This window comes from Lissotriton helveticus, chromosome 7 (genome assembly GCF_964261635.1).
Source record: "Lissotriton helveticus chromosome 7, aLisHel1.1, whole genome shotgun sequence".
In the NCBI taxonomy this organism is placed as follows: domain Eukaryota; kingdom Metazoa; phylum Chordata; class Amphibia; order Caudata; family Salamandridae; genus Lissotriton; species Lissotriton helveticus.
In genome coordinates, this window is record NC_136068.1 from 813234011 (window position 1) to 813249413 (window position 15403).

A 15403-nucleotide genomic window follows, 5' to 3' on the forward strand; every position below is an offset into this window, starting at 1 on the left:
AAATGCGAATCCTCTCCCTGTCTTTTAAAGTTCTTCCTGACAGGTGTTCACAATGAGGACAGGTGCCTGGATCATGTTCCTCAGGCAGACACAGGATACAGACGTCGTGGTTGTCTGATTTGGCCTTCTTGTTGCCACAAGAAGGGCATTTGTCAAAGAGTGAAGGCATTTTCAGAGGAAAATGCTCACCAAAAATGACTGAAAAAGACAGTATCTTACTTGACAAGATGTTAAATGTCGAGTAAGAACCAAAAGTTGTCAAAAGTGAAGAGTTTTTCTGTCAAAAAACAGGAAAATTAGTGGAGCTGTGTAACCAGGGTCCTTCTCTGAAGGAGCCGGAAAGAACAACTGACCTATCTGTCACCCCTGAGGCATGATGGGATACTGGGGGTCATGAGTGCCTTAAAGGCACAGTGTCAGTTTATTGCTATGCAGCTACAGGTTAGCTTTTCAGTCTTTTTAGACTGTGTGTTTGCAATGCAGCCTGGGAGCTTTCTATGCTTCCAGTGAGTTATAAGAATTTCTACTGCTTTCTGAGCATTAAAACAGTTTCTAAACAAACTTTTTTGTTGTTTCTCATGTTTCTAATGCTTATTATTATTACATGTATGGTGGAAATTCTACACAGCATATTTCAGCTCTGTTTCTATTGGCTGCTATTGCATGTTATATATATATATGTATTTATATATATATGAGTATATCTATATGTGGGGCACAAATAATATAGTGTTTCCGGGGTCCCGCACATGGGCGGGAATATTCTAATGCTTATGACTATTGATGAGGATCCCCTGGAAGAGAAGTATTGTTCTGGTGAAACGCGGCGGCACATTGAGCACGCAACGTCGCTCCTATTTGGAATGTGATATGCTTCACTGAAACGCAGCGTGCATCATTGAAACGCAGCGCATCACGCAGCGTAGCGGCCATTTTAATTATTCATCATCAGCTGTTTTTTGTCATCGGCTTCATTTATACAGCATAACGACGTTCTCTTCGCAACGTATTAAAGCGGCAACTTGAAGATTTTACTGGCGAATTCAGTGATTCGCTCACTATTATTTCAAGCTGGTATTTCATTAAATATTCTCTACGACAAGCACAGGTGTGGTAAGCTGGAGTGTTCTAATTTTTCTTCAGTACTTCAGTCGTGTTCACTTGTGCTGGTTGCAGTCATTACTTCTGTGATCTGCACACAATTTTAAAATAGTTATTTTACTTCAGTTATTGGGAAGTGCATTTTACTATTTCATTTCTACTGTGATGTGCACACAATTTTAAAACAGTTTCTTCACTTCAGTGATGTGCACACTTTACTTTTATTGAAAAGTGCATTTTGCTATTTTACCTCTACTGTGATCTGCACACATATTTTATTGCATTTTTATTTATTTGTTTATATTACTGTTTGAAATGGCAGCATCTCAAATCTGCAATCAACCTTCCATATTTTTACAAATACCAGGCAAACCAAAACTTAGGTGGAAAAAATGGTTTGACACATTTGAAAATTACATAGTTGCAATTGATGGTACTAAATTTTCAGCGGAGAGAAAGAAAGCCATTCTTTTCAGTTTTTTGGGAACAGCTGCCATTGAGATCTTCAAGAACCTTATACCCATCGCACCACCAGTCGAAGGAGGTGATGGATGGAATATTTTTGTTGAAGCTGTTGCTAGACGTGAAAAACAATTCGAAGACGAGCCTAACGTTATGATTGAAAGACATTCTTTTCATAAGAGGAAACAGCTAGCAGATGAATCTGTTGAGGATTATATAGCGGCTCTAAGGGCGTTAGCTGCTAATTGCGAATTTGGTGCCTATGTTGATACTGCTTTAAGGGATCAATTTGTTTTTAATTGTGCAGCTAAAAAGGTACAAGAACGACTCTTAGCTTGTCGCAATCCTACCCTGGTAGAAGTGATTGATTTGGCCAAAGGGATTGAAAGATCTATTGAGTCTTCTAAAGTCATTGCTGCTAATGAAAACAAGTGTACTAATGATGCTTCTGTTTATGCTGTTCAAATGCGTAGTAAGAATAATTTTCAGCCTGGTAGAATTTTAAGCTGTTTTAGGTGTGGTTCAAAGGCACATTTGGCGAATTCTCCAGATTGTCCTGCTCTCAAGAGGAAATGTACTAAGTGTGGTAAGGAAGGGCAGTAGATCTGACACCGCTGTTTCCAGTGTTTCTTGCGTTCATGATGATTTGGAGAATTTAGTCATTACTATTTATGATGATTCCTTTGACAGTCACATAAACAGTGTTTCCCTTCCCTTCAAAGCTCCCTTAGGGATAGTTCATGTTGGGAAAATTGCCTTTGAAGCTATGGCTGATTCCGGTTCGCCTGTGACCATTTTATCTGATGTTTTCTTTTATGAGAAATGGAAAGGTGTCAAACTAGCCAAATCTGATATTAATCCTAAAGCTTTTGGTAATTTTAAGATCAAAATGCTAGGCTTCTTTGAAGACTCATTAAAATTTGAGTCCCGTGTCATTTTTACCAAAATTTATGTTCGCAATTGATGGGCAGAACATTGTTGGTTGGTATGATCTTGGTAAGCTTGGCATTAATTTATGTCCTGGGTCTGATCATCCTATTCAGTTGAGAGAAATGCCTGTTCATAGTGTTTCTCTGGATTATCCTATTTCTCCTATTCTCAATAAGTATAAGAAAGTCTTTGAAGATGTTGTGGGGGAGGTCAAAGGCTTTTCACACAGGATCAAACTTAAAAAAGGAGCTTTACCCGTACAACACAAGGTTCGCATGGTATCGTTGGGTGTGAGAGAAAAGCTTAAGTCGCACTTGGACGTTCTCTGTTCTCAAGGTATCATAGAACCTACTGATAGCTCTGAATGGGTTTCGGCTATCGTTATTGCTCTTAAAAAGAACCAAGAAATTAGGCTGTGTGTAGATCTTCGATCTCTCAATAAAAACATTGTAGTAGAGACATATCCTTTGCCCAGAATACAGGAAATGTTGGCTGCTGTAAATGGAGCAAAAAAAATTTCTATTATTGATTTAAAGGCAGCGTACCATCAAGTCACTCTGGATCAGGATTCTAAAGATCTGACGGCGTTTATAACTCTGTTTGGGTTATTTAGATTCCTGAGGATGCCTTTTGGCCTGGCATCAGCTGCCAGCGTTTTCCAGAAATTAATTGAAAATTTGTTCCATGGTGTGAAAGGTGTCCAGTCTTTTCAAGACGACATTTTAATTTTTGCAAAGTCTATTGATGAACACAATGTCACTTTGGAAATAGTCTTAAAAATCCTTAGCAGCAAAGGCATGACTGTGAGCAAAGATAAATGTAAATTTCTTGTTAAAGAAATTGACTATTTGGGTCATAAAATCACTCAGGAAGGGATTTTTCCTAAAAAGGATATCATCAGTAATCTAGAAAATGCCAGTAAGCCTCAGGACAAGGATGCTTTACGTTCCTTTCTTGGGTTAGGAGAGTATTACGCTAAATTTGTTAAAGGATATGCTTTGGTTGTCGAGCCTCTTAGACAATTACTTAAAAAAGGTGCTAGATTCATTTAGACTGATGTTCATGATTCTGCTTTTCAGGATGTCATCAAGCTTATTGCCAATGCCCCGGGTCTTAAAACTTTTGATCCTGAGGGGAAGTCTTTTGTAACTGTGGATGCCAGCGCAATTGGTTTGGGAGCTGTTTTCACGCAGATGGTTAATGGCAAGGAGAGAGTTATCATTTATTTCAAGGGCTGTTCGAGGTGCTGAGGTGCATTATAGCACGATCGAAAAGGAGGCTCTTGCCTGTGTGTGGGCTGTGGAGAAGTTGAAGAATTTTTTGTGGGGTAGGCCTTTTGTTTTGGTGACTGACCATAAACCGTTAGTCTATATGATGGATGGTGTCAGGAGTGGTAGTGTTTCCTCAAGGTTGGTTTGGTTGATTGCAAGACTGCAGGAGTTTAATTTTGAGACTCAGCACATTCCTGGTGGTAAGAATTTTGCTGCTGACTGTTTATCCAGGTTGCCTCCACTTGGTGATACCCATGATGAAGTCACTGATCTTCATGAGTGTGTTGTGGCTGCTGTGGATGCGGTGGAATCTAGCAATTTTGGTATTGATGCGAGGGAATGGAATGATCATGCTTGTAAAGACAATTTGTTAGCTAAGGTCAAGTCTTATGTGGTTAATGGTTGGCCTTCAGTTAAAAATATTGAGTCTTCTTTGAGGAGTTTTGCGCAGGTAGCGAACGAGTTATCCATTGAAAATGATATTCTGTTGAGGAATGATTTATTTGTTCCACCTGGTAGCCTTAGAGAAAAGATTGTCAGGTTGGCACATTCTGGTCATCCTGGTGTTTCTGGTACAAAGAGGATACTTAAGTGTCACTATTGGTGGCCTGGTTTGGATTCTTTTGTTGAGAGGTTTATCAACAACTGTGCCGTTTGTGTCAAGTCTGACAAACATTGGAAGGTGTCCACTGAACCTCTGTCTGTTTGTGAGGCTCCTACTGGTCCGTGGGAAAGGCTTTCTATTGACTTTTCGGGACCCTATGATTGTCTTGGCAGGGAGAATAGATTTTTAATTGTCCTTGTTGATGATTTTTCCAAGCGGCTAGATTATTCTTTTGTGGAGCATCCTAGTACTGATGTTGTCATTGGTTTTCTGGACAATGTCTTCAGAATTGAAGGGGCACCCATCTCCATTAGGTCTGACAATGGTGTTCAGTTCACCTCTAGTAAAATGGGAGCGTTTCTTAAAAAGTTTGGTGTGTCTACTAAGAGGGCTCCTCTGTATAGCCCGCGTTCAAATGGTCAGGTTGAGAGGGCCAACAGATTTTTTAAGGGGGGGGTCCAAGTTGCTTTAGAGAGTGATTTGGACGTTTTTGACTTTTTAAAAGACAAAATTTGGAGTTATCATATCACTCCTAATACTTGTACAGGAGTTTCTCCTTTTTGTCTTATGAGAGGCAGACAAGCTAAATCCTTATTTTTACCTCAATTTACAAACAAGAGCTGTTTCTCTGGGAGTTTTGAGTCCTCTGTTTCTAAAGCTAGGGATAACATCACCTCTGCACGGTTGTCAGGCAAATCTTATCATGACGGGTTTCATCATTGTAAGAGCAAAGTTATAAATATTGGTGATTGGGTCAGAATTGTTAATCCCCCTCACACTCCTAAGGGTTTGTCCAAGTTCAGTAAGCCCTTCCTGGTTGAACAAGTTTCTGATTCCTCTGTTTTTCTCAAGGGCAGAGGGTGGTGGTGTAAAAGTTCTGTGGTTGTTCTTAAACCTGGCCAAGAATTTTTTGGGGATAAAAAGGGAGATGGTGAGGATGATGTCTGGTTTGATGACTCATGTGATTCGTCTCTTAGTCCATTACCTGAGGACTCATGTGATTCATCTCCTAGTCCTTTTCCTGATCCTGTTTTGGATTCACATGTTCTGGTTGATGATGCTGTTACTAGTTCACCTGTTCTAGATTCTCATGTTACCCCTAAGAGATATGTTAAGTTGCCCAAGAAATTTGATGACTGTTTTGGATTAATTTTTCTTTCTTTTGTTTTACTTTTCTTTGTTCATTTTGTTTTTATCTTTTTTTTGTTTTCTGTAAAAAAGATACATGTGGTATATCCTTCTTCTCTTTCTGTATTAGAGTCTTAACATGTCATTGTAGAGTGTTGCGTATGTAATTGAGAATGTGTTGTGTGGTGTTCTAAATCAGAGAGGCGGTTGGAGCTTATCTGATTTAGACGCTTTGCTTTGTGCTCCAGTGGGTCCTTGGATTAAACTTAATAAATCCATACCTTTAAACCTAAACTGCCCCCTCCGCATCATTACACTAACCCTGATCAAAATGACCTTTAATGGTCCCTCTTGGTAAAAGAGTTCATCTTCTTCCTCCTCTTTCGTCTCAGGTGTTGTAGGGGGCTCTAGATCCACCTGATCCACGTCGGACTTCTTTCCTGTTTGAGGCTTTAGTGGTATGGGGTATCCCTTTGACAGAAATGTTCAACTCCCTACCTCCTCTTCATGAGGGCCTCCATTTTGACTTCCAGCCTTCTTTCCTTTCCCTCGATGTTGCGAGCTCTCTGTTCCTGTTCCTCTTTGTCACAGAGGACTCTTCTCCCGAGGCTCTTTGTACCTCCCATGCTCTTGACCACATTTTGGAGGTGAGGCAGGTTCCAAGGCTTTACCGCCAACTATGTCTTTTGAACTCGACATGTGAGGTTTCCTTTATTTGTGCTTGCCCTTGATAGGCATTGTCTTTGATGTCATGGTAGCCTTCGAGATTCTAGAGTCCTAGTGCTTCAGATTGGCACCACTGCAGCCCTGTGTTACCTCATACTACTACTGCTTGTTGTCCTTTGACAACTTCTTCAGTGTCTCCGTTTGGACAAACTCCGACATTGGACCCTTATTCTTGCACAGCCTCCGTTTCTTGAGTTTTCTCCTCACTGCTGGACAGCCCGAGGTCCTTCAGCAATATTTTCTGAAAATGTGATATGGCGTAATGAGCCCACCTCAATTTCTTCTTCGTCTTCAGGGTCATTGGTTGAAACTACACAAGCTCTGCACTGTGGTCCTTTGGTAGACAAAGGTTACAAACCTCGCGGCTGTTGTTTTGATTGAACTTGTGGTGACACTTTTGGCACAATCCAAAAGCGGTATGGCCCATCCCAGATGTCAATCCTATGACCCTTATGGCTGATGACCTCACGCTGGAGAGTTCTTTAAAAAGCTGTCTGTTTTTCTCAGTGGAAAACTTCTTCTCTTCGACATCAGTGCTCTAACCTTGGTTTTACTTCTGAATTCTCAGTGTTTGGGCAATAATCCCTCGTTGAAACTTTGATTTTCCTGTGTTCTCACTGTGCTTCCAATCCCAAAGAAAAAATAATAATCTGAAGATGGTGGCCATACAAAGGGGCTTCTGGGGTGGGTGTGTTGTCACAGAGGGATAAAAAGGACACCAAAAAGGTGGAGGTGGGGAATGCGGTGGTGGTGGGTGGGATGTGTGTGTATATATTATTTTATTTTTTAAAACATGCAGGAGCAAACCACTAGATAGCACAATACACCAGAAAAGATGAATGCAGTAAAACTGCCATTGCTTGTAAGCTTTATCTTTTCTACATCTGTTAGTCTGGACGACAGATTCGACTTCTGTGTGGTGCAACTAAAGTTTACAAATTCAGTCACATATAGCCTTTGGGAAAGGATTTCAGATTAGCCAGCAAGATAAAGCAGAAAGGTCTGCATGTGATTCAACATAAAATCGTCACTTACAGCTTTCTGTTGCTCTTTAAAGTCAAACCACAGTTTCTCCAGTTCTTTGGGAACTGCAGTTCCAGACAATTCCAAAGCTTTGATTATATCACCGGCATACCGTGCTTGATCTTCAGTGATGAAAGTGTATGCATATCCCTATGGAGGATTAAAAAAAATAACATAGATCATCAATAAATGTATAATTATTTAAAACTTTAAGAGAAGTTTATAAGATTATCAAATAATAATTGCATGATTTAAAGACCCTGGAATTTTTATATTTGACAGTGCTTGAAAGTTACAATTTGAACATAATGTCTTGTTAACACACCTAACATTTTTACATTTTAATTACCAAATGATTTTCCTTTCTGGAAATTGTTCTGAAGCTTCATACTTTGCAGCTTGATGAGATTATATTTGTTTATTGTAAGAAAGTGGCTCTGTATATACTGCACCAAATTAAGGTTCAGAGTCCACAGTTCCCAGAGCTATGGCAGAGGCTAAAGTTAGATAAAACCTTACTCTCTAAAGTGGTAGCTTGGTTGAGAAGTAAGGCAGTATCAGAGGACAGTGTAAAGCATTTGTTGTACAGACTCAGTCAGCAAACGGTCTCACACACTCAAGAACTGAACTCTAGGCCAATTGTTTTGTATATATAAATATATTGTTTTATTTTAGACCTAAAAGTAGGTATAAAAATACTTTCTCAGAATGAGAGGCTACAGTTGAATATTTTCATATGGCAATAGACTTTTAAATGCAATAGGTACAGTTGTTGCAATATGCAACACAAGTTAACTACAATTATAACATTGAGCTCAATGGGAGTTTTAAGTAAAATGCAATATCGATTACTTTAGGTATGTTTTTCTTACTCAGGGCTGAATCCTGGATTCAGCCCTGGTGCATCTCCTGTAAACAGTTGAAAGAAATCGTTTTTGTTACACAGGTGTTTTTAAAGGAATATTTGTGTGTTTCAAAAATCGACAGAAGAATTTCTGGTAAAAACCAGGCAATGTTATCCTATGGAGGAAAATCAGGTTATCCGAAAATCACAGTTGTGATTACTTTTTAGGGCCAGTGCTGGGCACTAAGATCCAGCAATGGGATCTCTCCTGGTAACGGGTGAGTAATTTCGTTTTCATTGATCGGATGATTTTTAGTGAATATTTCAAAGTTTCAAAACTCGACACTTCGAAGAATTTCCATGTGAAAACCAGTCAATGTTACCCTATGGAGAAAATGTAGGTTATCGGTTTTGTGGTAAGTACTCGACTGGCAGAGTTAAGGTTCTGGGGTTAGACTTAGGGGGTCTCCCAGGTTCGGGTAGGTACAGTAGTTGCACCCTCAGCGGCACAGGGGCAGCCAGGTGCAGAGAGAGTAGGCCCAATGTTATCCTTTGGAGGATAGGGGGCCTTTGGTTGGTGGCTGCTAACAGGCAGACCACGCGGCTGTGGGAGCTGAGCCGCGGGTCACTTACACAGGGCAAGTGGGGAAGTAGGATAGGTCAGTTGCTGCACTTACAGTGGCACTCGGGCGGCTGGGTGCAGGGTGTTTTGGGCCTTCGGGCGCCCAATGTATTTCAATGGGAAGGCTGCAAGACGAACAAAGGCTGCAAGCTCAGGGACAGATTCTTCAAGTGCGACCATCACTTCGAGAAGTTGTAGGATAGGCAGACACCCAGGAGTTGGGCACAGGGGGCCGTGGGGCGCCGGGGTGTCTTTTCGTGTTGGGAAATATTTCCCTCTGCTGGTCGTGGTTGGAGGGGTCCCTTGTTGTGAGGCTGCAGGCTTGGTCAGCAGCGTTGAGGAGGGTCCTTGAGCGCTGGATTCTGGGTCACAGTTGCCGGGGGGACGTCCTTGTGGTCTTTGTCCACTCAGGCATGGGCCAGGCTCGGCAGGTGCAGAGTGTGCTGGATTCATGGTTCCTGGCTGGCACCAGGGGTTGAATGAATGAATGAAAGGGAATTTATAATGCGCAAAAAACAATAACCCGCAGGTATCAAGGCGCCTAATAATACAATCAAAATTTGAAACCAACGTCCTTACATATAGGCTTGTTGAAAGAGGCGAGTTTTTAGGGCCATGCGGAATTTCTGTAAGGATGGAAGAGAACGCAGGTCAAAAGGGAGATCGTTCCACCATTTGGGGGCCAGAGTGGAGAAAGCCCTGCCACCCCATTTGGCTCTTCGTACACGAGGGGTTTTGAGAAGCAGTTTCCCAGAGGAACGCAAACTCCTACCGGGGGCATAGTGGGAGATGATAGACCCAATACCAGTGTCGCTGTTTTTAGTAATGGCTCTATAGGTCATACAAAGGACCTTAAACCGGATTCGGGATTCTACCGGTAGCCAGTGCAGTAGTTTCCTAGCTGCAGTGGCTGAGGAGCGTTTGGGGATATCCAAAACAAATCTGGCTATAGCGTTTTGGACCACCTGTAAGCGCTGTAGGTGACTCCTGTTTAGCCCAGCATACAGCGCATTACAGTAGTCCAAACGAGAGCCAATTAGTGCAACAGCTATTTGTTTTCTAGCCTGCAAGGAAAGATATTTCCTGATCCTTCGCAGGGTATGGATCAAACCCCAGCAAGTGGACACAGTTCTGTTCACCTGACCACCCAGATCAAGGGCTGGATCTAACAGCACCCCGAGATTCTTAGCAGATATTGTGGGGGCGGGACATATTCCCAATGAGTCAGGCCATCAATTGGCTGACCAGATGTTTTCTTTCCCCCCAAACACCAACACCTCAGTCTTCTCCCCATTCAATTTGAGAGAGTTCTGAATCATCCAGTGACCAACCGCCTCCATACAAGATCTAAACTTGGAGGCGGTGATCACATCCGAATGGGGGAGAGAGACGAGTATTTGGGTGTCGTCTGCATAAGAGACTACCTCCATCCCGAATGATCTTATTAGCCTGGCCAGTGGGGTTACATAGATGTTGAAAAGGGTCGGACTAAGCGCCGACCCTTGAAGAACCCCACATAGCACTGGTCGGGATGGAGATAGAAACTCTCCCAGCTTGACTCTTTGTTCTCTCCCAATAAGGAAGGAGGTCAGCAGATCCAAGGCTGCACTTCTCACCCCCACCTCCCTCAGGCGAGATGTGAGCACTGAGGGGGAGAGGGTATCGAAGGCTGCTGTTAGATCTAACAGGATCAGGAGGGTAGTCTGGCCCTCATCTACTGTCGTGCGGATCTTATCAAGCACGATGGTGAGGGCTGACTCGGTGCTATGTTCCCTCCTGAAACCATGCTGGGAGGAATCCAAACATCCCGAGCTTTCCACGAAGGTAGCGAGATGCTTGTTAAGATGTGCCTCAAGCATCTTCGCAGGGGCAGGAAGCAACGAGATGGGGCGAAAGTTTTTTAAGGCCTCCGGATCCAGGGATGACTTTTTTAACAGGGGTTTAACTACTGCCTTCTTCCACTCTGTAGGGTAGACACCATCTCTAATAGCTAGGTTCATAATATCTAGCAATGGCGGCAGGAGGGTCTCCCTACATAACTTAATAATTTTCAATGAACAGGAATCCAGGGGATATCCCGACTTGGTCTTGTTAAGCAGGATCTCCAGATCTTGTAGGGTCAAAGGAGGAAAGGAGTCCATGGTGCACAGTGGGGAGATGCCAGTAGTATTCATATTCATCTCAGCCCGAGTGCTAGGCGCACTAACGGAAAGCCTTTGTTCCTCGAGAGCCACATGGATATCCTGAATCTTGACATGGAAGAAGGAGGCTATCCTGTCACATAGGTCCTGCGAAGGAATAACTGGGTCAGGGGCTTGCAGGTTGACTAAGGAGTCAACCGTTTTAAAAAGCTCCTTTGGCGAGGAGAGCGAGGTAGTCAGGGTAACAAAGTAATCTTGTTTGGCCTGTGTAATCTCGGCTTTATATTTCCTGACAAGAGTTTTGTGATCCTCCTTATTCTTGAAATCCCAGCTGGCATGCCAAAGTCTTTCCTTTCGCCTCACTTCTTGCCTCAGAAGTCTGAGGGAGTCGGAAAACCAGGGGGCGGATGGTCTCTTTCTGGCTCGGCGGCGAGACTGTACTGGGGCCAGCTCATTCAGAGCCTCAGTGGTGACCAGTTCGAAATGGCCAACTGCATTCTGTACGCTGTCCAAGCCAGTAACAGCAAGACTTGTAGCCCAGGGCGCAAAGGAGTCACTGCTAAGATTCCTGAAGTTTCTGGCGGTTTCTATGACATGATTCCCTCTTTTACAGGAATCCGATCTATGATGTTCAAGGGTAAAAGGGACCGCTAGATGATCCGACCAAGATAGATGTATCGGATCCTTGATGGTTAACCGGGGGTCATTCGAGAAGATACCATCCAAAGTATGGCCTGCCCGGTGAGTGGCTCCGCTGACTCGTTGCGTGAGTCCACATGCCTCCAACGCCTCAATGAGGCATGATGTATCAGATAGATCATGTCGTTCTAGGTGATAATTAAAATCACCTAGGATAGACAAGTTTTGTTGGCCGAAGTACGGTTCCAAAACTTGGAGAAGATTGTGGGTAAAATGGGTTCTCACACCAGGGGGTCGATATACTAAGATCCCATTAAAAAAGGGGCATTGCACTTCCTTTATTGTGAAGTGGAGTGCCTGAAAGCTATCCGAAAATTCGGATATCGGTGCTAGATGGCATTGCAGATGGTCCTTATAAAGGATCGCTAACCCCCCTCCCACTCGACCCTGTCTATCAAGTCTGACCAGACGATATCCCTCTGGGACCGCTTCAATTAAGTCGGGGTCAGAGGAATCTTTAGCCCATGTTTCCGTGATGAATACTATGGTAGGCGATTTCTCCAGTACCAGTTCTTTAAACATAAATTTGTTCTTAACAAGAGAGCGGGCATTAAGTAGAATGCCCTCTACTCCTCCTTTCTTCTGGCTGGAGATAGCCGGACAGGCAGGGAAGGAATATTTAGGTGCAGAGCTGGAAAACCTATGCAAGGAGGAGCAACCACAGCGAAAGGGGAGGAGGAGATCATCCGGCGCGTAATTATGCGAACATCGCAGTCGATTCGGTTTCAGGCACAGCAGTTGCTGATGGGAGTAGCTATAGGGGGCGGGGGCGGTATCACCGGAGTCCAGGGTCCAGCCGTCCAGCGCGTCCTCAGCGCGGACGGGCGCAGACGGGCTGGACTCTGGCGTGACTCCGGCGTCACTATGGCGTCCACGCTGCGCGTATACGCTGCGCGCCATATCCTACGGTCTATATGGGGCTCTAATGGAACCACGTGTCTACTCCAGCCAATGGCTGGATAGCGCCAGTGACCCACCCAAGATGGCGTCCCAGACAGAACAGAGCGCGGGGACCGGGCCGCCCGAATGGCGGTGAGTGCAGACCAATTAAATGCAGCAGTGCGAACCGTGTCCAAGGGCACAGGTGAGGACCTAGAAATATTAAACACTAATCTAAACAATATTCTAACTCTTTTAAAATCAGGGGGTAACAGGCGCGAGTCAAAGTAAATATAAAACGGGATGTTTAAAATGCAATTCCAGGCTTTCAGCGCGTAGCGCTATATGCAGGACGGGGATCGAGCTGGTTGGGTTGAGCTGGGTCGAGCTGGGTTGTTGCTGTTTGAGCAGAACCACTGCTCATAGGAGTCCCAGTCTTTAGATGAGCAAGGCAGGCAGGCAGGAGTAGGCTCAAGGATCAACAGTGTAGGAGAGTAGGGTCTGCTTCCTATGTTCACCCCCACTTTTTACTCTGATCCACTGGTTTTTCGACTCTAGTGTGGCTGTGGGCCTGCTAATCAGACCCACAGCCCAGCTGTGTTCTCTCTAAATTCATACCATGTACTTTAGGTACATATCCAATTGGGTATTGGGTCACCTTTTTGAGCCCCTGTATAGTGTACCATAGGTACCCAGGGCATAGGTGCATCCAAGGCCTACCAGGGGCTGCAGCATGAATTATGCTGTGAAAAGTTGGCCTGATATATGATGCTCACTAGTTCTAGTGATCACCTTGTATCAGTCCAAACAACCCTTATGGTGATTGGTTGTAAGTCAACCTTATAGACCAGCTATCCTAATGGTAGCATGGACAAAGCAGTCTTAGGCTAAACTCTTTTGGCATGTGAAGCCAGCTGTTTTACCACATATAACCCCTTGAATACCAGATGAAAGGACACCACACAGGTTGTTATGAAAATAAACAATATATTTATTACTAACAAACACCTCTGAACTCTTTATGAGATCAGAGGACTAAGCACATAACAATATTCTTCAGAAAAATACAGTAAGTCGCACAAATTACAATGATGCCCTAGGGGCACGACAAACCATATACTTCGTAAATGGGTTAAGTAGAACGATAGGAGAAATAAGGATGCCCAGAGGCTGTAGAATCGCTGGGGCTATACTACCCTAACCTTAAGTAAGGAGCAGGAGGCCCACGGGACACGTGTGTAGTGTTAGAACACACACGCGGGTTTCAATGCAAAGTCAACGGGCATGAACAAATTACGAAATAGGTAAGTAAGGACAGTTCCGACTGGTTGAGACTAAAACTACTGGATACCTGGACACTAGGAGAGTCAATCTACCTATGAGCACCGAAATGCTCTTGTTACCTCACCCACGGGCTGCGGGTGCATAGGTGTGAAAGTGTGTCGGGTTTCCAAGTTGAAGTCAATGGAGCCTTGGAGAAAGATGCTGCAGGCGACCGGGAGGAAGATGTCCAGAGTGATCCAAGGGCGGACCGATGAAGATGAAGACCTGAAAGCAGAGGGGACAATGTTCAAAGTCACTAGCCAGTGACCGGTGTGGAACCAGGAAGGAACCAGATGCTGTCGTCGCGATCAAGTGAAGAGGTGACGCTTGTCTCTGCAGCCATGTGGACCAGGAGCTGTCTTCGACGACCAGGATGGAGGCACGAGCTGTCCCATGCAGGCTCTCGCTGTCGGCGGTGTCTGTTCCGGGATTGGAGTCAACAGGCCTTGGCAAAGGCAACCCACGCGGTGGACGAAGATGGCGTCTGGTGCGGACCAGGAGGGTCCGGGGTACTTCTCTTTTGGAAGGAAGCAAGGGCCAGTCTGGAGCAACCAGACCAGCGGTGTAGATTTCAAGGATCGTCGTCTAGGAGGCCACAAGCCAGCCGGCAAGTGACCAGACAACGCGTCGAGCAGCAACCAGGCAGAAGGGCCCCACGCAGATATCGTGGAGGCTGGAGGGCTGGTCTTCGGTGCAGGAGCTGCTCGGGGCTGGGGCTTCTCAATCCCCAAAGCACTTTCTCGAGGATGCCTCAGAGGTCGTGCTGGAAGCGAATTGCAGTTCTTCAAAGATGGCCGGTCCCACGTGTCTCGTCGCACCCACAGGTCTCAGCTGTGCTGCAGATGAGGGTAGAGGTCGGAGAGGTCTGGGAGTCCGGGTCTCGTCGAGCTCTGAGGTCTGGTTCCGGCAGGAAGGACAACAAAGCTAAGTTAAGCTAGGACGCTTGGTGGTGCCTGCAGTTGCAGGGTGGTCACTCCTTGGCGACAAGGGAGATTTCTTCAGTCTTCTGTGGAACAGAACGTCGAAGTCCAGAGTTTCTTCTTGTAAAGTTGTTCAGGACAATCTAATTGGGAATGGGACCAGCTCCTACCTTTATTCTGCTAAAGGGGGCTGTACTAGTGACTAGGTCCCTCCCATGGGTGGGACCAGGAAGGGGGGTGGTTACACCCCCTATCCTTTGTCCGGTTTCGCGCCAGAGCTGGGGCTGGAGTGCCCCAGCAACTGGTTTGAACCGGGGTATGCACAGGGACACCTTGTGTGCCCCAGGTATGTCTCATTCCTTTCAGCCCTTCCTACCCAATACACAAAATCCTGTCTGGGGTGGTGCTAGCACCTCCCAAGGTAGGAAACCCTTTGTCCAGGCCTCCGTTGCTGGAAGGACTCCCAGCAGCAGGAGGTCAGACTCGTGTCTGTGGTGGTACCATCCATTTTGTGATGCTAAGGCTTGGGTTAACTTTAACCGGGGTTACAGTTATATACATGTCTTATCCCTCTAGAAGGGTGGAATGCTATCCCCGTCGCCAGAACTGGCGAGGGGGTAGTATTCCAAAGCGTATGACACCTTACACGACATGTTTTGATAATGCTATACCAAAGTTAGCAATAACCGCGAGGAATATAATGCACTTAAGAGTATATAGTATAGCGTTA

The 15403-nt window shown here is 44.7% G+C and overlaps 1 protein-coding gene across 2 annotated transcripts in view; it reads right to left on the reverse strand.

Annotated features, from left to right (window-relative positions):
- The window catches only part of DDX46 (DEAD-box helicase 46), a 1223843-nt gene that overhangs the window by 220895 nt on the left and 987545 nt on the right, over positions 1 to 15403 (reverse strand). For both annotated transcript variants that reach the window (XM_078653270.1, XM_078653271.1), the window contains exon 17: positions 7258 to 7395. In XM_078653270.1, coding sequence (XP_078509396.1) covers positions 7258 to 7395 — 138 coding nt within the window. The remainder of the gene's footprint in view (positions 1 to 7257; positions 7396 to 15403) is intronic.